Source organism: Streptopelia decaocto (genome assembly GCF_964273445.1).
Source record: "Streptopelia decaocto genome assembly, chromosome: 5".
Taxonomy (NCBI): Eukaryota; Metazoa; Chordata; class Aves; order Columbiformes; family Columbidae; genus Streptopelia; species Streptopelia decaocto.
The window spans coordinates 55,506,104-55,532,359 of NC_138659.1; the positions used below are offsets into that span (position 1 = coordinate 55,506,104).

The following is a 26,256-nucleotide window of genomic DNA, read 5'->3' on the forward strand; positions in this document are numbered from 1 at the left end:
ACTAATTTGAAAGTATATGCCAACTACTTATACCCTTTCTAATCACAGAGAACAAATAGCTGAAAGCATTTTAATATGTATGACTCAAAACATAATACATCAAAGGAACTTTAGCTGAACTAGTCTACTCCGGAGTAAACCATAATGAGATACTTGTTAATTACCACATGAATTATGGTAGCCTACACTTTGCCTGCACTGAAGCAAATATTCAGTGTTTCCCTGAGGTACCACAGCTATATGTAGTCAATGGAGTTCTCTGAGAACTTCAACTAGGCACGTGGCTACAGCTTTATTTAAGTGCCTTCTGGACTTCTCTACTACTCCGTTGACCATAGTAGGAGTCCAGAGAGTATTAGAACCTCAGACACTAGACTTAACTGGTCAACTTATTTTTAAGGTTTTCCATAATACAGTGTAACTTTTTTTATGGTAAACAATGCCTGCACATTTAGCTATCATGCTCCAGCTGCAAACAGGCTTTGGAGTACTATCCCAAGCTGCCCTGTTCCTGGGATTACAATCTACACACTCAAATTATTCCAAGGAATAGGTAGAAACCAACCTACATTAAAAAAACATGAAGATGCACTGGCAATGTCAGTAGTCTGTCAGGGAGATACACAGATCAGCTAACTGTAAACATTAAGATAACCCAAATTAGGAATGTAATGCCCTACTGCAATTGCCTAGAGCAATTAGGTTCCTAATGAAAAAAAAACAGGCATCTCTCTCCTGCATGTTTATTGAATAATGTCTCTTTGGAGACCTTCCTTCTCTCCATTAACTACAGAAGTTGTCCTCAATGGCTCTTCCCCTGAATATTAGTTACATGTGATGAATGCCTTAGTGCTACCCAATCTGAAATTCAGATACAGATTGTGTTAATCAATTATTCCAAAATTACAACTCTATTAAAAAAAAAAAAAACAACCTTCAAGAATAAAAACCAGATACAATACAAATATAATTATTTTGAAATACTAACCTGAACAATCCAGACCACTTTTTAAGAAGTGTTTCATTGTACTGGTCTCTAATCTCAAATAAAAGATCAAATAGTCGATTCACAGGAAAACCATAACCCTAAGGCATAAAAATGAAAAGAGTGGGTAATTCAAGAACACACTCAATTCCTATCACAACACTTCAGGACTCTGAGACAAGACTTTTTGAATCTTGTCACATCTATAAAAAAAATTATTGTACTCTAAACACACCACTGCACTTAGAAGATTATATATCAAATTTTTACCCAATACTTAATACTATGCTTTTGGTTTTTGGGCAGAAATTTGTCCTATTTCTATGTAGCATTTTAACTTGCTATTTATGCATACAACTAATCTTTTTTATCAGTCTGTTAAACATTGCAAGAATACTTGCCTATGATGTTCATTTGGTCTTTCAGCTAGAGAGCTAATGATAACTGGAATGCTGTTCTTCTTAAGATCAGAAATAAAGCATTTACAAAAGACAAAAACACATACAAATTACAAAGCTAACATTAATTTTGCATAGATATGAATAAGTGGATGCTAGCTGGATATCCCAGAATGCATAATTAAGTTGGTAATACTGAAAAAGAGGAACCAAGGTGAGAAATAAATATATTTTAAAAATATTACTCTGTAGTTTTGTTCTTGATTCATATATATGACATCAGGGAAATCCAAAGCATTGCACTTACCTAGAGGAAAAAATTGACTCTGGGAAATTCAGTTAAACTACTACTACCAGCTACAATACATACCTGCAAAGTATCAGCAAATACTACGATAAGATTCTTCAGTTCCAGAACAAGGTCAGGATCACTGCAATATGACTGAAATTGAGAAATTCTGGTTTTGTTAAAAGGATTTAAAATATGGGACATATGTTTTCAAAGAATATTGACACAGAAGGTTAAACTCTCCAGCCTTATCACTTTACATGATGGACTGGCTATCAATAAAAGCTCAGAAAAAGTAAATTAAAAGTAAACTAAAATATGAGAGTCAAATCATATCAGTGTGTTGTACTGAGATTCAAAACCAGCAAACGACATTGATTTCAGTGGAATATAGGCACACATCAAAATGCTTTGCTAAATCAACATCAGAGAGGTTTCCACAGGCCATTGTTTGGAACACTAACTAGTGTGAACTGTGCCACCTCTGACAGTTTGCCAGCTGTGTGTGGAAAACACTATAAAATACTTTCTAAATAAGTTCAAATTACAAATTTTATGGCAAAAAGACAAGACATTAAGTTATTTACTAAATGATCAAAATCTGATTTTCAGAACTGTGGAGTCACACAATTAATGCTCTCACCTCAGGTATTTGCAATACCGGATAAAGTAAAAAGATATTTATATTGAAATCATTTAAAGCAGTATGAGAATATAGTGTTGGTTAGAGACTATAAATGCCTGTTTCAACTCTTTTTTTTCAATTTTTTGCTCTTAGCGTACTTTAATAAAGTAAGGGTTTGGTTTACAATACCTCAGAAGACAACATACACTTATCTAAACAATAGTCTGTACTAAGATGATTTTAGAAAGAGATTGTGACAGAACCAGTTTTGATGGGAGTTACGCATTTTGAGAAAAAATAGTGATCAACATGACAAGACACTGCAGAGCTCTTTAGAGACTACAGTACTTTCACTCCTTAAATCACTATATTCTTACATGGTGTATAAATCCATACACAACCAATTAACTTGCGAAGTATTTAGCTTAAAAAACACTGAATATATCTCAATTTATCCCAATCTTCTGAAATTAATTAAAAAGTATGAGAACATCCCATGTACCACGGATCAGTAAAGGTCCTATGATAAAACTATAGTTGCAATCTGAACTTTTTCCTCATTTTCCACAGTATATGTGAAATGTAAAATATTCCTTGAATTAAAGACCAACTGTAATAAAAATAACATTGCAAAGAGGAACTGAGAAAGATAAAACTCTCGTATTTTTTCTGATAGTAAAAGTTATACCAATAGTAAACTCTGAAGCAATTTACCATCAGTCAGTCTGAGTGAACACTGTATTTCATTGGTTTCCACAGAGGAATAAGAAATAGCAGTTATTCAGCATCATGGGAGCTCAGATAGAAATGGAACTTTAGAAGACACACTTCAAATGTACTGAAATACCCAGCTGATTCAGAATTACAATCTAACACCTGCAAAGATCTTTCTAATACCTTTATTTCAACATAAACATATTACTATTATAGCACTGAAGAGATAGCTCCAAGGGTTTTCCTGGTGGAGTTTATTTTGGAAACACAGCATTTGGAATGATAATTAGGAACTATTTCCTGGTGGTGTTTTCAGTGCTGAACTATTCAATCTGATCTAATGAAGAGGTCAGTTGAGACTAATGAGGAAGGATTGCAATAATAACAGCAGATTAACTCTGCATATTCTAAACTGCTGGACTAAGAGAAGGTTTGGAAGACCCAGTGAGTTGTAAATCAGTGGAGGATTATGCAAATAGCCCATGGCTGTGGATCACAGCCTGATACTGTTGGGTAAAACAAAAGCTTGGCAGGCTCCCTCCCAAATCTGAGCAATTTTTAATCACCAGGAAAAGAAAACATGAGAGAGGTGTAATTTTTCACTTTGTTACTATCCCAGCTTTAAATATGCAGAGTTCTGATGTAAGACAATTTAAACTGCAGCACTGATAAGACTTCTCACTTACTGAATGTGTTCTAAGAACAGCAATGATCTTGGAAAGGGCCATGTTCCAGAGTTCATCAGTGTATGTTCTAGTTACCAGTCCCTGGGTTACATGTAAAATGTGGTCTTCTACTACAAAGAAACTAAAACAAAATAATGCTTAAATTATTAAGTTGTTTTCTAGTAGAGCAAATTCTACCATTTCACACAAACACGTAGTCAAACCGTTTGGTAGCTTTGGTGTCCTGCCTTGCCCAGCATGAAGTCAAAGTGCGAAAAGTTTGTTTCATGGCAGCTGGAGCCCAGGCTGCTGGAGGGTCCTGATACAATCTGGATGCTCTTCCCCACTCAAAGCAACAACCACCCAACAACAACAAAATCCAGCAACAACCACCCACACAATTTGTGCAGAAGAAAGTTTTTGGACAATGGGAGAACAGAGGGTGAATTAAGAATCAATATAGTAAAAGTGAAATAAATCTTCATTTAGAAGACTTACCCTACAATTTGACTGAAGTATCTTCTATAGCCTTCTACTGTTTCATGCTTTCAGTGAAAAAGAAAACAAGTTTAGGAATAAAAATACCACTAAGTGCTAAGTACAACCCAGGTAAATGCAAAAACAAATGTATTGGTTACCATGCTTGACTGTGGCTGCAGAACTAATCTTGCTTGTTTCCTTCTTTGTTTTCTGTAGTAATTCTCAAATATTTCTCCATCACCCTAAAAGAAGAAAAAGTAGTTAGAACGAGAACATTGTCACAGTATGAAAAAGGCACTTCTTAAACTAAAGGTAGAATTTTCTTAAACTAAGGCACACATTTTTCATTTTTCATTTCACACAAAGACCTCCAGCTGACACCAGCAAAGTTTTGCATGCATCAAATATGCAGAAATTATATCTTTAAGTAGCCCACAGAATGTACTGTAAATAAAAATGTTGCCTATATGCCTACATTTTGTCAAACCATATTATGCATTTTAAGCAATATTCATGTTTTTAAACTACAGCTTTCAGAGTATGTTAATATTTATAGACAAGACATATTACCCATTACTTTGCTGAAATTCATTGTCCCCTAAGATGTTTCTCTAGGTTATTCAAGAAACTAACTGCATTGTACAGTTAAGTCACAAGTACGTTTCTGCAAATATTAGATACATCTTAACACTGCCTGCATTAGCTTTGTCTGAGAAAAAAACAAACCAAAACAAAACAAAAAACTGAATGCAATGTAATTTGTATGCAAGCAAAATAAAGCAGCTTAGCATTTTTGAGGTTTGTTTTTACTTCATGAGCCTTTTATTAGGCCAGTGCTATTTAGAATTCCATTACTTGGGCTTCCAAAAATCTTTGAATCAAATTATAAGAGAGATTATATCTTATTAAGACAGGATTACCCACCTAACTCCTTTATAAGATTGAAGAAAATGTAAACTTAGTATTTTAAGGTCATAATGAACATTGTGTCATTTTTAGAAACACTGCTAATCTAACAAAATCTAAAAGTAAAAAAGAGACTTGGCTTAAAAACAACAAAAAAAACTGACTTGAAACTGAGATGCAAATTTACCAGAACACTTCCTGTTGCAGCAGAACTTTATACAGTGTGCTCTAGTATCATATTAGGTGATGCTGGCAGGAAAGACAGAAGCCTTATTCTGAAGATATCAACAATCCCTTTTTTCTAAGGGGCTAAGGACCTTTGATATCAGAGAGCACTTCAAGTTGTTTTCTGTCCTCAGTAAATCTGGAAGCTGGCAAACTTTCTGTGCAAACCCAAAACATCTCCTTGGATCAAGGATCAAACATCAGCATCCTTGTCAAAGTGAAAAACGTAATCACATTAAATGTCACGTATGAATTTTATTCCTGTTATTTTATTACACTAAAGGAAAAATAAGCAGATGTTGTCAGATGGTGTATTTAACTTCACACATTATTTTTATATGTTATTTCACACTTTTTTCCTCTGTAAAAATAAACAGTCCATTCTTTTTTAATAGTTCTGGCAGCCTGTATTTCTGTCCCTCCTGTTATTTCATTGAGATGAATAATTACTGATGTAATTATTGATGTTTTTGTTTGGATTTCTTCTTCTTAAAAAAAAAAAAAAGTAACAGTGAGATAATACTTTAAATGTTATTTCAACATATAAGCTTCCATGTTACACGCTACAAGTGTTCCATAGAAGTAAGATAACCCAGCCTCAGTGCTTGAAGCCAGGAGTAGCAGAGATTGTAGGATTAGCAATATTTAAAATTACTTAATCGATATGCACCGATCCTTATTCTGTAAGTAATCTGGCTTCAGAAGTAACTGAGACGTAGGAAAGTGAGAAAATAATAAATAATTTGTTACCAAGGTTTCCCCCAAAAGTTTTCATCCTTGTTAGCTTGTTCTAATTCTTTTATAGCAGCTAAACTGAGCTATTGTGTCTCTGTCACTGAATTCAATTTAATCTGCCTGAGCACAGCCTGTCACAACCTCCAGTTTTCACTTGCTATTTTGCAGACTGAATATTCCCATCTTTTGTAATATTGATCATTTCCCCCCAAACATCTGTATGCCTTGGAACACTTGGTGGAACTGCAAAAGTGCTGACACCACTATTGAGGCAGACATACATATTTTATGCGTATTCTTAAGAACACTTTTGTCATTAATGTCTTGCTGTGTATCCTTTACTGTGCATATATAATAAAACATACAGTCATGCCCTGAGTGTCTATATTCAACCCACCTCAGCTGGTTCATCCAGAACTACCACTACTAAAAGCAATATGTTTTTTGGGACCTATTAAAGTATGAAAATTACAAAAATGAACATTCAGCTTCAAAAAGTAAAATACCTTTTGAAGTGACCTTAATACATACCAAAACTGAGTAGATGTGCAAGCACCTATAGACTGGGGAAAAGTCTACAAGATCTTGAGCAGTTAAAACCTGAAGAAGCAAAGGAAAAGAGAAGTATATAAACTATAAAAAGCATATAATCTGCAAAATGTGATACATTACCAACAGAACTTGTCCACTTAATAAACACTTCCCAAGACACCTTACCGGTAAGGAAATATCTCTTTAAAATTCTGGTTTAGTGCCCTTAATTTTACAACTGCTCAACATACTTGCTTTAAAATTTGGAGATTTAGGGAATGATTAGTAGTTTAGTAAAGTGTAAAGTTAGTAGACTGATGAATCTAAAGTTCAGATTAATCTGGAAATACATTGGGGTTGAATACAAAAACACGACCAAATTGGGACCAGTGAAAGCCAACTCTGACAGGTTTTACAGCTTACAAAAACTACTGTTCTCATACAAAGCAGCAGGAGTTTGCTTTAATGACTTGAAGAGTAACTGTGTCAGTCTTTTTGTCAGTAATTTCAGGACCCAAAAATGGATGGGTTCTATCACAAAAGAGCAGATTAATTGCTCAATTCTCCCTGCCTTTGTATTACAGTGCTAGATTTTGTGTTACAATACCAGATTCCTTTCACTGTGTATTCAGAACACCTGATTTTAAAGGTCTCAATACTTGCTATTTTATTGATTTTATGAATACTGAGTATTTGGTAGCTGAAAGAGTTCTAACACAAGCTGAAGTCCTCAACACAGAAATGCTGGCTTTAGCAATAGCAGAATACTCCAGCAGGCCACGTATCATTTACAGTGGGCAGGTACTGTATAACACAAATTGCAACTGAACTCCAGAATAATTACAAGTTCTATCCAATTGATGCTAAAGCTAGAGTTAGTACAACTAATATTTTGGCACTATTTTTCCTCCTAAAATGCTGATCTGGACTGGTGTCCCTTGAAGGTGTTCTCTGGTCCTTTCTAACTAACATTGACCATCTACAGACAACATACTGCAAGTTTTGTTCAATAAACCTACGAAATTCACTTTAAATAAGATGTACTGATTTAGTATAATGTTACCTCTTCTTCATGTTCATCATCTTCTTCAAACGTTCGCTTCAATGTAATTTCATTCTTGGATTCCAAAATTCTGCTTCTACCTAAACACATATTCCGACCATAGTTTACATTATTCTGCTTCTGAAGAGGTGCACTAAAGGTTTTCTGCTGCTGCGCCTGTTTTAAAAGTAGTACGAATAAAGAAGGATGTAATGCAAATTCAATCACTGATGAGTACATGTTATGACATGAAAAACAGGTGGTGCTATTGAACACACATTAGTATAACTACAAGATGTGTGTTCTCTGCCTACACCAAGGATTTTTTCCTTGATCAATTTGGGATGGCAAATTATTTCAATAGCTAATTTCTGCATAATTTTTCTCTAATCCCCAGAATACAATCTTAAAGGTAGAAAAAATTAAAAAGTAACCTGTACTTTTCCTAAGCATAAATTGCAGAGAATCAATATTTAAATGAACTACAGTTATCACACTTTCCAGATATTTGTTTGTTGTATTCAGTTACGCCTCAGTGAGCAGTCAGCTGTAGAAGTCAAACACACTGTATTGCCTTACTATTGAAAGAAATGCAACACAGTAGCACAGCATGATCTTGCAATTAAATCAATGCCACATTTTACAAGAACCTTAGATGACAAAATGGTAACCCAACCTGAGCTCTACCCAAAAAACAGTCAAATAAAATTTTGCTTGCTCTCCAAATAAATTTTAAAAACATTAACTGTTTAAAGCCTGGCCAGCAGCAGTGCTTTGAAGTAGCATATTGTTTTGTGATGGAAGACGTAAGGGCTCCAGCTGTCCCAAACTCAACCTGGCTTTCACCCCAGTCCTCTGTGGTGTACCCTCTCTGGAGCACACTACGCCAGTATCACAGCCTGTGCTAGTACTGTACAAAGAACCAGGCAGTTACCTCAACATTTCTTTTAGCCTTATTCCTCCTCGCCAGCTGGCCAGCTCTTTGCTTTGCTGTAGTAGCTGCTCAGTTACAGACTGTCTAGGAATTGGCTACTCAAAGTATTTCATGACTTTTTGCAACCTGAGCTATAGAGCATTTCTCTTTCCTTTCCCAGAGAGGAAACTACTTCTTGTCTAGCACACAGACACCATTTTTTAAGAAAAGCTGGATGCTACTGAGGTGTCACACTGCCGCTTCCTGCGTTAGCCAGGGACCACTAGAATTGACAACTTCATGTCCAGGAGAAGAACCTACCCAAGACGCCAGCAAACACTTCACAGCCCTCCATCTTTACTCAAAGGTCTGTGTGATGACTGAAATCCTTAGACAAACCTTTTGGGCTAACCTGAGACTATCAACACAGATCTTTAGAGCAGATAGCAGGACTGAGATAATCGTGTTAGGTCAGCTTACCTGCTTCATGGCAGTTTCCCCAATTTTGTCAGAATGTTTTCGAATACTCTCTAAGAAATCCTTGAGATCTGACATGGATATTTCTTTTATTTCTTCACGCAGCTTTGGAAGATTTTCTATCATTATCTGGCAAAAACGGTATTGGCTAACTCTAGGAAGATATAGATTTTCTAGCTGTTCCATTGTTTTTAAAGCAGAATAGTATCTACAAAGAGATTAAGATCAAATTACATAGATTGTTATTAAATTTTAATAAAATACTTTATCAAATATAGGATATCAATATCATACACACAATCAACATACACCTAATGCAATTACTCTGTTCTTAGAAAAATTACGGAACAATGGGTCATCCATATAATGCTTTAGTTTGGAAAAAAACAGTGAACTGTCAGAGCGACTGAGCATGTACAAATTTTAAGTAGGCTTCCACGGTTCTCATAAATAGATTCCTAACACCACATGGAGCATCTTGCAGAATGGAGGCACTAAAGTCATAACAACTACCTTCCCTTTGAGATTGACTTTATTAGGAGTTTTTATGAGGTTTTTTTTTTCTGAAATAAAAATTGCCTATGACCCAACATTGCAGTATATGCACCAAGCAATGAAAACAATCTTGGAAAAGCGTGCCCACATGCATCTGCCTTCTTTAGGTATATGTGAACATCCACACCCACCCTCTTTCCATCATCCTTAGCTGGAAAAGGCACGTATACACTTATCTCAAGCAGTATTTTTTCCAGCAGTATATCATATTTTGCTGTAAAACACAAATTTACTTACTCTGCTGACTAAATACAGTATATCTCACCAAGACTCAAACAGTTTTGACAGTAGAAAGCTACCAAATACTGAGACATCAACTCTCTATATTGCTACAGTTATTTACCTGTCTTCACTCTCAGTTGTCTCATAGATTACTGGGTTTGTTGGGCCAAGACTGACTTGCTAAAACCATTAATCAACTTCAGGCCTGTAAAGTTTTACTGCTTTCAGCTGATTTAGAGAAACATTTAAAGAAGGACATTTTAATTCAGGGAAACTCTTTTTCCATGCTTCCTCTTATAATCAGTAGAGATGAACACCACAAAGAGGTGACTCAGAGCTGAGTCAGGCTTTTCTGTGCCTCTTATTGAGGTCAATACCCTTCTCTATTTAATCTTCAAATGTCACAGGGGCTACTAAGGCAGAATGCTCGTGAAAAAATTTACTTTATTGAAAAGATGAAGCAAATAGAAGTGGGCCAATTCTGGGATAAACAGCTAAACTAAGAAGGCACTAAACAGAAACACCATGACCAACAAATCTGTGATGTCAACATTTTAAAGAGAGGTGCAGGAAACAGGTTAAACATGAACAGGACAGCAATTAGTTTTAGATGTGACAATATTTTTTTTTATGCAGTATTCTTACCAGCCACTCAAGAGGCTTTAAGAAAAATGCATTTATTTTGGCCTATTATAGCAGAACAAGGTGAATTGATGCCTTCTATCTTGGTCTTGAACAGGAAAAGTAGAAAAACTGAGATCAGACTGAGTTAATTTGCTGTTAGTTCCAATCCTTTCTTTCCATAAATACAGAGTAATATCCTTAAGCCATTTTTGGCTTTCATATTATAAGTTTAGTTCCTTCTTCTTCCTGAAAGTTCTGCACAATCAGTACTGGAAAATAACCAAGTCACTTCGAAAGGGAAAAGCTGAATAGGAGAAAGTCCCTTCAGATGTTCAAGAAAACCTGGAGAAGTGTCCTTTCCAGTTCTTTTGCTTCTAGAAATTAATTGTAGAGGTAGTGAGTAAAGACTTCTAAACTGAAATACATTTCAAGCTGCTGGCTCCCCTTCTGTAGACAAGCAATAATATATTATTAATACTTCAGTGATAAATTCTTGTTCCATTCTGAAATAAATACATTATTTTCAATTTTCTCAATCAAGACATTTCTAAGCTAACTGTTCAGCATAGCTAGAGGACGGGAAAAATCTTCTCTTTTATTCCAGAACAGAACTCCTTTCAGAAGACTGCAAATAAAGAGGTTTCAAGTGTAAAATAGGAGCTTATTATATAGTTGGTTTATATAAAATATACATAAGGCAAGGGGCATGTTGCAGATAAGAAAGGGTCTGGTGGTTTTATGTGTGGGGGGTTTTGTTTTTTTTAAATAGCAAATGACCAAGAGTGCCACATGGTGAGACTTCTGGGGAATAAAACCATAATAGCATCAAAATTGTATAAAAGGTTTTTATTTAAATTATATGGATCAGCTTATCAGAACACTGTTAGTTCATCTGGAAGGTTTTTGACTGCTGTCTCTAAGATCAGAATTAACATAATCCATTTAAAATCCATTCTAGAGTCCCTTACTAACTACATATATATATATATATATATATATATATATATATATATATATGGGGCTCAGGATCTTGCCCTTTCAACATCTGTTCTGATAAGGCACTCAAGTCTTATTAATTTGAAGGTCATCTGCAGGTCAGGATTTAAACTAAAAAGTTTTGCATATAATTTCAATGAATTACGTATTTGTATATTTTGCTTTAAAAATAGGCTTAACTCAATGCTGAAAATGTTGACAATAGTATTAGTTCCTATCATATATTTTCAATCATATAAGGTAAAGATTGCTCATTTGACTATAAATGAGTTAAAGAAGTATCTTCGATGTTAATTTTTATACAAAAATAACTGCCCTCTGTCTATTCTTCTGAGCTAATCTTGTAAGAATATGTACCCCAGTGCAAAATTTATAATGGAAACTTTGAAACACCAGTTTGAAGACACAGTTTGAAACACCAATAGAAGTCATATGATAAGCCTGTCCAGAACTGATTAATCTTGTCATCAGAACCAGAAAACTGTAAGATGGATTTTAGTAACATCTCCAAACTATAAAAATGGAAACTTCTAAAATCAGCTAGAAGTAGGCCAGGGGGTTGGGGCGATGGGGAAAGGAGAACACAACAACCAACCAACTGCCACAAAAACATAAGATTAATGATAGTGTTTTGTATCATCTTATTCTAAAACTAGGCTGGCCTTTTACAAAATGGCCAAGTACCAGGCATAGAGCAGTCAGGTCTTGTATTAGAATTTGAAACATCAACACACAAAAACTTCAAAAGGAAGTGACCATTACTTTAGTGTACCCAAAGTATTAAGTTATGTTTTAAATCACAGAGAGCACTTTTAAGATTTTTATCGGCAGAGTGTCATTTGGAGACAGTTAAGAGAAATACTGAATCTTACTGAAAAAGCCCCATCAAGTTAAACTAGAGCAGTCAAGAAGCTGCTCTGGACAGGAGCAAGATGAACTCAAAGGTTGTGAATTTTCTGAGAATAACCCTTTGGTACACAAGCCTTCTGAGAAAATAAATGTTTAGTCATGACCCAAAATTTCCTGCTGAAAAAAACAAGATGAGAGACAATAACCTTAAAATTATAATTTTATTTTAATTAAGGAAACAAACCTAATTTACAAAGAAAATATAGTGTTCTCCAACTTTTGTGTTTCCCTCTGAGGTAAATACTGTATATTCCTGCTTACAATATTTCCATTAAGTAAATGTGACAAACTTTTTGTACTGTACCAAACAAATTTAAGGGAGTTCATTGGAATTTTTCAATAATACTGTGGAAAAGTCACCTTCATGGACATCTTGAATAGAATATATTGAAGTTGCAATTGAAAACCTTTCACCACATGAGCAACTATTTTTTTATTTTGTTTTTTAAATCTAGTTGCCTTAACAATTCTAAACCTAAATTTTAAACTTCCCCAGCATACCAATTTTATCAGTTGCCCCAAAGGACCACAAACTGAGGTCAAGGCACTACTAACTTGAAACTTCTGTAAAGTGAGTCAAAATCCCAATATTTCTGAAAATCAGATTAAAGAGCTGTTATGTGAAAAAAAACCCAAGATGTGTGGAACACCTGTTTCATCCATAATGATGTGACAGGAGATTTTTTAAAAAATATAAATTATCAAACAAATAGGGTTGTGAGAACAGTGAAGAAGAAAGCATCTGACAGTTCACTATCAGATATACATTTTGATTTTTAATTTTTTTTTGCCAGACCCATGGTACCTCTGTGAGGTATTGATTTACGGTTGGTAAATTCCAGTGCTTCATTTTGACATGGTTCCAAAACATGCAGAAAACCAAAATCAAATCACCATTGGTTTTACCTGTTCCAGCATCTTGCCATACAGACATGGGTAGAACCAAGTTTCATAAATTATGAAGGTTCCATATTTGTATCATTTATGTCTTCAGGCTTATTTGAATGCTTGGAAGGTTCATGCCGAGAAAGGCTGCATGACTGTCTCAGGGAGACTCAGTAACCTAAATAACTATGCAACTCTGTCTTTCCCACAGTTCAGAAGCAAGCTCATAGTAGGGTCAAAACAAAAACAACCAGTTTTTTCAGGGAAACAAGCTCACTCTTTCTTTTGTCCTTCTCACGGCAGATTCAAGAAGATTCAGCAACAACCTTAACAGATTAATTTAATTATTTTCATTGTATGGTGGGTTTGGGTTTTTTTTTGTAATACTTATTGTGAAAGAAGACTTGCAAAAACACCAGTTTAACAATTCTCAATTAGACCACAATCCCTTAAAGCAGCTGGGAACTTTCTCCAGAGACATACATCAAAATCCAAATGGCAACACAGCTGCATAAAATGTGTGATGATCTTATCTCTGACTTAAATTAAAGACCTGGGTATTCAGTGTAAATGCATAGCCCCCACTAGGTGTTTTGGAAAGCAGTGGAGAAACCATGCTTCGTGCTTCTGCTTCCTCAGCTAAGACTTTAAACCTTCTACAACTCTTCCCAGCCAATTGTGCTCGTTCAGAGCAGATTCCACCGTTACTTCCTCTCACAACTATAGTTCTTGTCAATTTGTGTTATGCATGGCTCAGGAGACAGAAAAATAGGATACAGAGCCTTTCACCTCTAGGTCATCAGTTCAAACATACCCCACATCTGTAGGGACCAAAAGTTACTACAAACAGATGGCTTTTTGGAGTCCTCAGTAAATCTCCATTCTATCTGCATATACCAGGATATACTCCAGACCCCAAATCCTGCATTTCCTTAAAAGGCATCTGCCATGCAGAAAAGGAAATGGAATTCCAATCTTCATCTTAAAACAACTGGCCTTCAACAACACAGAATAGCCACACTTTCTTCTTCTCTTCCTTTAAACATCAGAAATACTACTATTCATAGCGCAAGACTGTAAGACAATGGAATCATGAAAATACATTCCAAAAGGCTGCAAGCAGAGAAAGTCAAGATAAAAGAGGTCTTTTAAAAAAAGACCAGTGAAACATTCACTGCATTAATTAACTCCAGTGAAGGAGTATGAGAAAAATTATCTTTGCCTGAAATAAACATTCCTTATTGTTTTGTTAAGACAGGGATTGTGAATGCTCCTCTCTCTGACTCTTCCAGGAAAGCTTCAGAGCAAAACTTAGGAAGGTCAGTTTTGAAATTCCTTGGATCCGCAAATATCAGCTATCAGGTCCCTGCACTGATGCTACGGATGTCCTTGCTGTTGCTCAGTCACAGTGATGCTGTGAGTGATACACTCACTCTTTGGATTTGTTGCCTGTTAAGCCGCAAGGAAATTACCATTTGAATTAACTGTGAGTTCCAGGGGATAGCCACCTCCAGGCTGTATTATAGGGAATTTTAAGTCATGGGCCAAGTAGTAACTGTAGCACAGCTAATGAAAGAGATATCTGAGCTGGAGCAGTAGCCTGTAGCAGAGTCTTAAACCTTCTGTGTGATTTCAAGGTTTGGTACATCAAAGCATTATTCAGAATTATTAGTATTTTCCATAGAATTTTAAGACCTCCTTTCTGGCAACTCCTTCCACAGGAAAATTATCAAATCTGAATCCGTTAAATAACAGAAATTTAGGTTTAGATTTAAAGAGTGCTGATGATTTCTCAGAAAGCACACCAACCATCAGTGGACTCTCCAAAACTACTAGCAAACATGAAATCAAAATGCTAAAAGCCATTTGCAATTTTATCTCACCTAAGTGATCTCTCTGTGATAATTTTAGGAACTATAATTTCCCTTGCAATTCCAAAACCAGGATGCTGCTTGTCTTGTCTGACAGAGCAAGTGAATGGCAGAATGCAGGCCTTGATCCCAGTGTTTCGGTATCTCCAACACTCAAAAGGTAGCACACTCTACAGACCACCTTGCAGAAGGAAGTGGTGGGATTCAGCCAGCACAGCCTGCAGTCTGTTCTCTGACCAGAGCAGCAAGGGTGCTGCACTGTTCACATCTGTGTGCTCCAAGAGCACTGCGACAACACGCTACCAGCTACTCTAAGCAGATGTCAAACCAGTGCCCTGTTCAGAGGAAACAGGGAACAGCAGTCAAGCTGATAAGATTCACTGGTTCACATATAGCAAATTTTGAGTAATAAGAGACAGCATAGTGCCATAGCTATTAGGTCATTCCTAAAGCTCTTCTGTTTGTTCAGAAGACCTCACAGATAGTACGTGTGCACAGGTATCAAGTGGCACATATACCACTGGCAAAGATACATCAGAGTTGCTGCAATGCTGATTGCTCTGACATGTACAGTAGATGGGATGCATTTTGGTCATGTCTGCACACAGGCTTTAGAACCGATTTACTCATACACAGTGGTCACTGTTGAGGACTTTCAGATGTCCAGCAGGATGGCAGGAGGTGTTGGCTATCCAGACAAAAAGTCCAAAAGTAAATCTAGATTACACAGTAGACCTGTAGACACCTAACCATGCATAGCTAGTTCCAAATGGAAATAGTCAGGTCCAGACAGACTTGTTTAGCGGGAGCTCGCTGCAGTGGTGCCAGGTGCACAAAGAGGCAATGGCAGCAACCATGAATCCAGCATGGGAAGACACAGAGCAATCGGCGTGACTGAGGCTGTATAAAAAGCAGGCAGGGATGAAGGTGGCAATGCTGCTGCAGACGTCAGGAAGAAGAAAATAGCAGCGGTTATATTGCTGGGGCGGGTGTGCATGAGGTGCAAGGCAGCAGTATCAGCCTCAGTGGGACAAGATGACAGCTACAGGGGGGCAGGGGCAGTCAAGCTGCCATAGAAGAGAACTGGGGATACTGGGTTTACGGCACCAGTGAGTGGCTCTCTGAGAAGATGTAAAGTGAAGACACAACACAGGAAGGAGCAATTGGTCACATACATGGAAATTTATTTTTAATTATGGTTTTCATGTTTTTTTTAACAAGTCAGTTTGTCATGGTGGGGTGGAAAAGAAGACACTTTTTGCACTTCATTCTCATAATCTCATGTACAAGAAAAATTAGCACACAGATACCAGATAGGTCTGAAGAAAGGTATATGGACTTATGTGTCCCTTTTTCTTGGATTATTAATTGAATTTAAATATATCGTGATAGATTAATCAGGTATTAATATACTCGGAAAGATCCTTACTCCCTAAGGATCTTACTATTCTTGCTTCTTAAACTGTTTTAAGTATTAAAAAATAATACACTTTACTTCACATTTTATAACCATAATTTCACTGTATGTCATACATATTTAAGCAAACATTATTTTTCATGGCAATCACTAAGCTCATAGAAGTCTTCATATTTAACAGTTGTTCACTTGCAGTGACACTTTTGGGACACAAAGTATTATGAAAAGAAGACTACACATAGCAAGCTACAGGACTTAGAATACATATTTGTCTACATTAGTCTTTGCTATTCTATCAGTTTACTCACAAGTGTTATATTTCACTCATAGAAATAAGTTGACTCACCTTTTTACATTCATCTGTTCTTTTAGTTTGCTGTACATTTCCAGCACTGCATAAAAACAAGCAGATTAACCCATGGATCTTATTCTGGCTTTAGTTAGTAAAAGAGGAAAATATATACTGTAAAGGACAAACCATAGAAAAGGATATGCTAAATTTACCTTATTTAATTCCTACTATATCATAAACATAAGAAAACTAGCAAAAAAATATTCTAGGAGGCAGCTAAGAAAGAAAAAAAGAACTGAAATCCTAACAGCTTTTAAATGAAAAAGAACTAAGACTAAACGAACCAGTAGACACCATATATATCAAACATATTCATTCACTTACTACATACCATAACTTTATCTGCAGTACCAGCCTATGACCTGCCTCCATTAAATGGCAACAGTACCACCTACTGTACTCATAACAAGTCAACAACAAGACTTCACAAAGAAAAATTCTCAAATCTGTTTTATGCCAATATCATGAACAGGATAAAATCCTTATAGAGCTGTGTGTGATCCTACAATATTACATTTCTGAAACTTCACTTAGGGCACTTACATTTTACGAAAAAAAACAAAGCCTGTAATGACACAAAGCTAAAAGTACAACATTGAAACAGAATGATTAGCATCTTCCATAGAATTCAAACAGTAAAATCCATCCTCTTAAGCAACAAATTAATTGTTTATCACATTAAAAATATTACTTCATTTAAAGCTGTATGTAGCTACATTGTTTGCATCATTTATGTGTCGCGCTGTCTTCTCACAAAGTGGCAAAATTACATCAAATGTTGTAAAAGACAGAAGTTACATGTTGACATCATTTTAAAACATCTTAATTATTTTGTTAAACTAGATGTTACAGGACAACTTAAAATGATTTTGCATTTTGGCTACTGTGACTTAATTGATTTAATTTCCCATCATATTTAGCTGTAGGTCACTCACCTGGAAGACACAACTGCAGTTTTTCCACAACTGTTGTAATATTCCGTTGCTGAACTCTGCATCGGATTATTTCCTCTGTTTGGGCTATCACCTTAGAGGTTGGTGGTTTGTTTGGGTTGGTTTTGGTTTGGTTTGGTTTGGTTTTTTAAGAGAGAAAGAATATCACAATTAGATTATGCAAATAAATTCAATTTGCTACAAATACTCATAATGCTCATATAGGAAGCACCATTTTCTCACCTCTTTCCCAGCATCCTGAAGTCTCCGGTTGGTATCAGTAACTTGGACCTTAAAAATAATTTCACCTTTGTTAGACAAATATGCATATATTGCCCTGATGTGACTGCTCACCCTTGTAATCAGATCATGCTTCATGAGAAACTTAGAACAAAGAAATGCAAATTCAAATTAACTCTACAGCTTGAACTTGAACTTTTGATCGCAAAGGGCTTTTGTTAACTTCAATTACTTATGACAGTTCTTTCTAACAGATTCTGTGGCAAACTTCTCAAATTTAGTTGGGATTTTTGAACTTTCCTTGTTTCTTTAGGTCTGTCAAACAATTCAAATCATTGACCCAATTGACCACTGGTCCCTTTTTGATAACCTCAATGAGCTCTATGGGCCATTCATTGTCTGCAAGAAATGGTGATTGCATTTTATGGTAATTAAACATTCATACTTTGCTGAATGCAAACACTGGGTGGTTGATTAACATCAAACGTGGAAATCTCCAAACCACAGCAACATTTTAATGCTGCAGGTGCAGGCAAAGCTCGACCTCAGATTTTCCCACATAGTAAGTGACTCATTAGGTCATCATAATAAGGAAGCACATTCTAGTTTATTAAAAATCTCATTAATTTCTGAACAAAGATGCTCAATGACCTCATTGACGCTGTATTTGGTCTCTTGTTATCTGAATATCCTTTATATAATGCTCTTCTAATCATAACCTCTGATGAACTATGCTCATTCTGTCTGGTGTGCATATTTTGCTCTCAAAAGTGTAAAGAGAGCTAAAAGGGATGGATCTCATAATTCACTATTCTGCATTCTGATTTGGGAGTAAATCTTAGTTCTCATTTCTAATAAAAACTACTAACTCCATCTACTCTTCTACTCATTACAGAGCAAAGAAAATCTATTTTTCATGCATAAAGGCAATATTTTTATTTTGCTAATCAAGATTTTAAATTTTTCTAAGGTCTGACATATAAACGTACAATTAGAAAAGATCTATGTAAGAAACATTTGGTTTACCATTTGTTGTTCTTTCCTTTCCGAGAAAGCCCTTAAAAAGGGCAAAATAATTTTGGTAACATTTCTGAAAACATACACTAAAAAAAAATCAGAGTTAGACCTAATGAAATATTTGGCTTTGTAAATGTGAATTATTGGATCAGGCAACACATCTTTAATCACAAATCCTAAATAATCCAATTTTGAAAAATTGTTGCAAACGTAAGAGTGTGTGTGATAAATCACTAAATTCTTGTTCTTTGGTAAGAGAGTCAAGTTCTTTCTTTAAATTCTAATACAATGATATATGAAAGTCTGAAAAACTAGTTCCTTACCTTTAATTTTTCTGCATCAGCCCTAACTTTAAGAAGTTCTGTAATAGCATCCACAAAGCCCTGATGGTGAAAATTGCACATCTTTTCTATCTCCCTGTCATGGTTACGTATGCAGGCATCTAGTTTTTCCATAAACCTCTGATGTGCATTTGGTTGGTCATCATATACAGACCTGTTAAACACAAATAAGAAGACCAAAGTTTAATTTTTCCCCCAGTTAAAGGTAGTATGCCAGGATTTTTATTGAAAACCCCCTCTTAAAGAAAAAAAACAAAACCAAAACCAAGAGCACGCAAACTTGATGTTACGGTGGCATCATTTGTGATTCACTCCACCAAAATTAGCATTAAAAGAAAGACGTGGCACAAAACTGAGAACTGAGAACCCAGCCCTTATGGCATTAATCCAGGTGCTTAACCAGTTACATCATGGTTGACCTGAGCCTCGCTGGTCTGTTATTTATGCCCTAATGCTCAAATATGGGTACAAACGAATTATTTTCTCCAACCACCTCAAATAGCATGGATCGCTTTTCCATCAAATTCCACTCTTTTCTAAATACAAAGAAGTGCAAACATACAAATTTGCTTTTCTGGTATTCCTAACATCAGAGTTACCCAACTAAACCAGGGCTGGATGCTTCCAGCCAGAACAAGGGGAGCACTGTGCGGCAGCGGCCGGACCCCCGGCAGAGGGCAATCCCCAGGGCCGCCCGCCCCTCCTGCCCCTGCTCAGCGTCTCCCAAAGCAAAACCACGACACACACATGCCTGAGGCTGCTACCTCCATGGGATCTGGCTTGCAGGAATGGCTAAAATCAGGTCTTTTGGTTTATTTCACTAACTGTTTTGACTAGTACACTAGTACAACATCAAACAGGGAACATGACTCCTGGAGAAATGACCCCCATAGCTTGTTGAGCTGTGTCAGAAATAGAAAGCTGTGTGGAAAAATGGGAGTAGGCAAAGGAGACAGGGGGTAATTTAAAGCTTTACACTTTAGCAGAGGAAGCAAGAGAAGAAGTATTACAGAGAACTGTACTGGAAATCAAAGGTATGAAGTCTCCCAAGAAGGGTAAGGCAAAGGCAGTTCCAAAACTTGATTAATAACTTGATACAGCAACAACAGCAAAGACAGGTAACTTTTGAAGCAGGTTGTCAGATAGAGAGCAACAATACAAGGATAATAAAGTCATAAATATATGAACGTTTGTACTGCAAACTACAAGCATCCAAAAAAAAACAGATCAAAAATCTTTAAATTGCTTTTTTTAGCTGTTAATTTCCTTTCATAATTACAAAGTTTTCTCCAGAAATGCAAAAGGAGAAGCTGCTTTAAAATAATTTTTAAAAATAAGATGGGAAAAAAAAAAGAGGCTGAAGATCCAATGGTCTCAATGTAGCGTGTGTAAATACAGTCCTGAGTCCAAACCCCAAGCAACAGTCAGTCAAAGCCTCTAAAACTCTTGAGCAGAGGGAAAGCATTTCCCTGCCAGTCTTCTCAGAGAAGTCTGACTTCCCATATTCTTCGAGATCCTCTTTTCTAACCAGACAGCTGGGCTCTGACGAGATCTGGGGTCATCATTACCCGTTCAACAAACCCATAGCTGAGTGTCTGACAAGAACTTGACCTTTCAAGGAAGAAAATGGTATAGAAGAGATTGAAAAGACTCTTGTAACTAGATCCTTCATCCTTTTGAGTTCCTTTTGACCTTGGACTCAGAGAAGCAACTTAAGTTCGAGACATGAGAAACGTAATAAGCTGTCCTACGTGCCAAAGGAAGAAAGCCAGTTCCTGGTAGCCTTTGTGCAGTAGATATTTTCTCAGGAAAAATCTATTCAATAAAATATTCCTAGAATATCCCCCTTTTGCTTATGATTGATAGGAAAATAAGGCTAAGGTTCTGAGAGGCAGGTTCTTTCCTTCAAAGTGCACCAGGGGAAAATCCAAGGTTGTTGACCCATTAACTGGTTCATAAATGGAAAAATAGCTTTCACCCTTTCCACTGCTGCAGTTTGAAATGACAGCTGGAAGGAGCAAAATTGTGACAGTCAAGTCTCTCCTCCTGAGGCTCCTGTTAGACTCCCTGACAGAGATTCCTCAAGGCTGCTTAGGACAACTGAGGTTTAAGGGGCTGTGGTGGAAGACCATGAGTGACCCACGCCCGCCAGTGGGAAACATCTGCACCCAAAACCTGGGGCTGGCTGGAGGGAGACGCAGCAACCTGGCCAGGGGGGAAAGAAAGGTGCAAGACACACAGTCAGTGCTGAGTCAGCTCTCCTTTGGCACCCTGATGTTCTGCATCTGAAGACATGGGGGCAAGCATGTAGACCATATCACAGTTACCTGTAAAGAAATGGGAAAGGAACAAGAAAAAGGCTCAACAACTAATGTTCTAGTGCTTTGAAATACATAGGACAAGCTGGTTACATGAGTGCTGCTCTGTCTCTGTAAGAAAAGGGTCAGAGATATTGGAACCCACAGGGTGGCCACAGAGGGACAGCCACCTGTCTCCAGAGTACCGTTACTTGAGAAGAAATAAAAAGATTAGGAAGACCAGAGGCATCAGACAGGGCCTTCATTGATACTGGGCATACATGAGCTTCCACCAAATGGGCTGGACTCACCATCTATACTGCACTGAATGCTAAAGGAAAAATCAGCAAGAAGTTCAATTTATCACTGCTTCCTTGAGCCTCTCATCTAAGTGTGGAAGGAGTCTCCAAGTTTAGGTCTCCTTCCAATGTTCTCAAAGGCAAGTAAGAAAGGATTGTCATTATCACAGAGAGGAGTCTTCTGCCATTGTGTACTTGTAAGTTGTGTAACATAATTGACAACAGTAGTAAAACACAGTGGACCAAATATACCTAAAATGAGAGTAAGACTGTAAAAAGATGGTGCAAGAGGAACTCCATGCTAGAGTTTGTACCACCAAGCTTTCTTTGGTAGTAGCAATGCACTGACTTTTTAGACTTAGTTATTGTTTGATAATTTGGGGTACCCAGCAGCTGCAGTTCGGCCTAGCTGTCTTGATACCTTTTTATCGATTTCAGATTTGCCAGCTAGCAGACATGCTGTTAAAATACTGAGGGAGGGAAATAATTTATGATCAGGAGATTTTTCTTTAAAATGGGACCAAACTATTGCAGACAATATAGCCCCAAATTATGGAAGCACAAACGATATAACACAGGCAGTAGAGTATTCATGGTTATAAAAATCGGTATTTATTATTTTTTCTCAGTATTAAAGCTACTTATACTTCAGTTTAATTATGATAAATAAAGTACTGATTGATAATTCTCAGGGGAATTATCACAATATTTAATTCAAAATCATACAGGGAAAAAATGCTTAAAATTGAGGAGGAATAAACCAATACTGTGTACATCCAAATGTACCGCCTTAACCACACGATTAGCCTACCTTACTAAAATAAGATTACTATTTAACATACTAAATTACACTGTGTTCTGCAGAGATACTAATAAAAAGGTGATCTGTGATCTAAACCAGTATTTTGACAGAGCTCCTTAAGATTCACTGGTAGTATAAATTCCATATTAATTACATATGCAGACAGCTCCATCTTGTGGGAACAATAACAAATCATCCCTCTTTCAGCACACTAGCAAAAAAACTCCTGAGACAGAACTGCTTAAAGAAATAAATCATCACACTATTTAAAAGAAATTCACACTTTGTATCACAACTCTCTGATTTAGGTGTGAAGAAAGAAGACAGATGAAACAAGTTCATAACTTTCTTAAGACGCTGTACTCTTAGGTCACGATACACAGGCTATTTCAGAGGCTTTGGAAGGAAGTCTGACCTAAAGCACTGGCCTTTTTGAAAGTGTAAGTGTACTCAGGACAGCCATGCCACCTCTGGCCATGCACAGAAATGAGGCTTTTTCTCAAAACTACAAACACAACGGAGGGGATGCACACCTGATTCACCCGTTATGGAACATCACGCATATAAGAGTATAGTTTATTTACACTGAAGCTTATTTTCCATAGATACATTTCCAGAATTACCTATATGTATCTAAATAAAGTAATTGCTACCTTAGAATAATTATCTGAAAGGTGTACATTTTAACAGATTATGGCACAGCAAGTAATCCTGATAGCAATTTGGTACTCATCAAAGTTAAACCATCAGGCAGACAAAAAAACATATTTCAATATCTTGGAGAGAGACATGGAAACCTGAAAGTGTCCTATAGCTATTTCTTTTAAATTACAAGACAAAGTTAACAGAATTTACAACACATACGCACACACAGAGTTCTGTTGGGAAGAGAGTGAGGAAGCGGTAACTCTTCCAGATGCATTTCTTCAGGAGACAACCACTACATCCAAATACATCTACCCTAAAAATCTCCCTCTCACTATAAGCTGTTTCACATGCGTCAGTGGGAAGTGTCATTAAAAGGGGCAAACATGCCTAGGCTGTGAAGAGAAATTTTACATGTGTAATGTAGTTCCTTCAATTTCTGTTTACGTTTTCACACTTCTGAATGAAGAACCCCCAAGGATCCTCTTCATGGGCCCCTGAAGTGGATGCCAGTGGTCCAAAATACAGCACAAATTGGAACTGAGCAAAACTGAAACATATGATCAGTTTGTACTACAAGTGCTTTCAACCTCTGATCTACACAGCTATAGGAACCTACAGACTACTAGAGGCTGATTCACACATCTAGTAGTGTAGCAGGTTATTTGTTTATATTTCCCAGAACTGTACATAGACAGAGACTTATTTTACTCACTCATCCCAACAACTGGACAATGAGTCATACTAATGCTAGTCTAGATATATACAATATAGTACAGAAAGTATTCAAAAGAGGGGAAAAAAATGAACCAGGAATAGTCAGAAACAGCTCAACTTGAAAGAGAAGGATGTCTCAGCTACTGGCTCAATTTTATTTCAATAGAGATATATTCCCTTCACCTTTTCTTACCAGCTATGCTGAAAGGAGAAAGACAAGCATGAACAGCTTTGAATTCAGGTCTCAATTAAAAAAAAACAAAGAATTTTCAGATATAGCACCATCTTCCAATTGAAAAAAATAAAACAAGGTTACTTTATACCATAAAAAACCTCCCTACAATTTTTATTTTCAAAACCGAAACACAATATGAAATACATGTATTTAATAGGTCTTAGTGACAATTTTTTTGTGTTTACATGCAAAAATCTATTGAAGCACCAGAGGGCACCATTCTATTCACAAAAATACTAGCTGCTGAGTAAGCAAAAAGGCTAACCTTCAGAGGAAACTAGTTTAAATTCCACCCAGAATCACAAAACCGAACCTGCCAAGAACTCCTCCTGACCCTTCACAAAATAATCAGTTTTTTAAAATCAATTACCCTCAAATCATCTGATCCATTCTATAATGACAACTCTATACATATGCATTATCACTCTGAGCCACTGTCATAGATCTCTTTCACAAATGGTTACAGTACAGCTTTAAAAATACATTTCTGCTAGCATTTCATACAAATATTTTCTATGCATGCAGCCAGGATACATGTTATTAAATGCCTGAGTGCAAATGGGATTAAAAGAGGATCAACATTTCACTAAGGAGGAGGGAAATAAAAACTCGCAGGCCAAAAAGTATAAGAAGCCAGAAATTAATTGAATACATTGACCAGACTACTGGAAAGGTAGGCAAAGGAAGCACATATAGACTCGTAAGTGTAAAAGGAGAGGAACCTAAAAGCATTTCTTGAGAGTTCAGCAAATACCCTAAATTTGCTTTTTCCCTCCTCACCCCCTGTCTTCACGTCTATGTCATCTTCCCACTAGAAAATGAGAATAATCAGAAACCTAAACACAACTTCTGCTCTAATCTATTTGGTGGGAGTTTAGCATGGAAAAGTGAATTCCAAGAGTAACTGTAATGAGAACTGCAGTAATTTTCTCCCTCATATCTATGGCAATAGCTATAACTTTTCAATGGTAAGCAGAACTGTGCAGGTAGTCAGGCTTCAAGCAAAAATGAACTTGAAGAGTTTATTTTATAAAAAATAAAAGCTCCATATTTTCATAAGAAAATAATGACTCAGAAGATAATATTAATTCCTGGTTGGTAATAAACAATTCTGTCAATTAAATTCATTACTAAACCAGTTTACAAGATAAAAGGAAAAAAATAACAAACCCCTTCGTGGTTAAAAAAAAATAAATCTATTACTTCTTGAAGGTTTTGGGGCTTTTCGTGTGTTTCTTAGTTTTTTCAATGGGCAATGATTCAATTTTTAATTGCAAGTCACATTCAGGAGAAACATCTCTGAGCTTACGGAGCATTACTGTAAATTTTTAGAATGAACAGTTCTCATCCTAGTAATAATTTACAATAATAGGTTCTAACAGCAAAGCGTCTTAGATAATTTATTTTTAAATAGAAGGAAAAAAAAAAAAGTCCGAAAATAGAGAAAAAAACCCACTGATCTTTTTACAGGACAAAATAGCTCCTCGCTAATATCTTGTCATCTTCCACCATCTTCACAGTCCCAGTCCATCCTGTTCTGTCCCATTTCTAGGATGAATTGCAGGTTCCCCACCCCTGCCTGCATTGCCACAAAGTCTTTAATTTCTTGATTACGCAAGACATATGAAGCAATTAAAAACTGTAAACACATATTCCTTTCAGGGTACTGACAACCACTTAGTAAGTGTCAATTAGTTACACCTCCACGAATGCTGTGACGATTATGGGAATTACACATATCTGCACAATAGCTGTACAAGTTTGACATGGAATATAAGCCTGACGGTGCAACTTCTGAACTGCAAGGGATGCAAGAGAAAAAGATTCATTTGGAGAACTTCAGATTTAGCATTGTGAGGAAAAAAAAAAAATCAGCTGATCACTTTGATCAGTTAAACCAAGTCACAAAAAAACC

General features: G+C 36.4%; 1 protein-coding gene across 6 annotated transcripts in view; it reads right to left on the reverse strand.

The window, feature by feature from the left end:
* The window catches only part of EXOC6 (exocyst complex component 6), a 93,935-nt gene that overhangs the window by 54,542 nt on the left and 13,137 nt on the right, over positions 1 to 26,256 (reverse strand). For all 6 annotated transcript variants that reach the window (XM_082052947.1, XM_082052945.1, XM_082052944.1 and 3 more), the window contains exons 2-13: positions 19,329 to 19,500; positions 17,992 to 18,039; positions 17,752 to 17,842; positions 16,811 to 16,856; positions 8,989 to 9,193; positions 7,617 to 7,772; positions 6,554 to 6,622; positions 4,315 to 4,398; positions 4,175 to 4,221; positions 3,698 to 3,818; positions 1,754 to 1,825; positions 989 to 1,086 (exon numbers count right to left, since the gene is read on the reverse strand). In XM_082052947.1, coding sequence (XP_081909073.1) covers positions 989 to 1,086; positions 1,754 to 1,825; positions 3,698 to 3,818; positions 4,175 to 4,221; positions 4,315 to 4,398; positions 6,554 to 6,622; positions 7,617 to 7,772; positions 8,989 to 9,193; positions 16,811 to 16,856; positions 17,752 to 17,842; positions 17,992 to 18,039; positions 19,329 to 19,500 — 1,209 coding nt within the window. The remainder of the gene's footprint in view (positions 1 to 988; positions 1,087 to 1,753; positions 1,826 to 3,697; positions 3,819 to 4,174; positions 4,222 to 4,314; positions 4,399 to 6,553; positions 6,623 to 7,616; positions 7,773 to 8,988; positions 9,194 to 16,810; positions 16,857 to 17,751; positions 17,843 to 17,991; positions 18,040 to 19,328; positions 19,501 to 26,256) is intronic.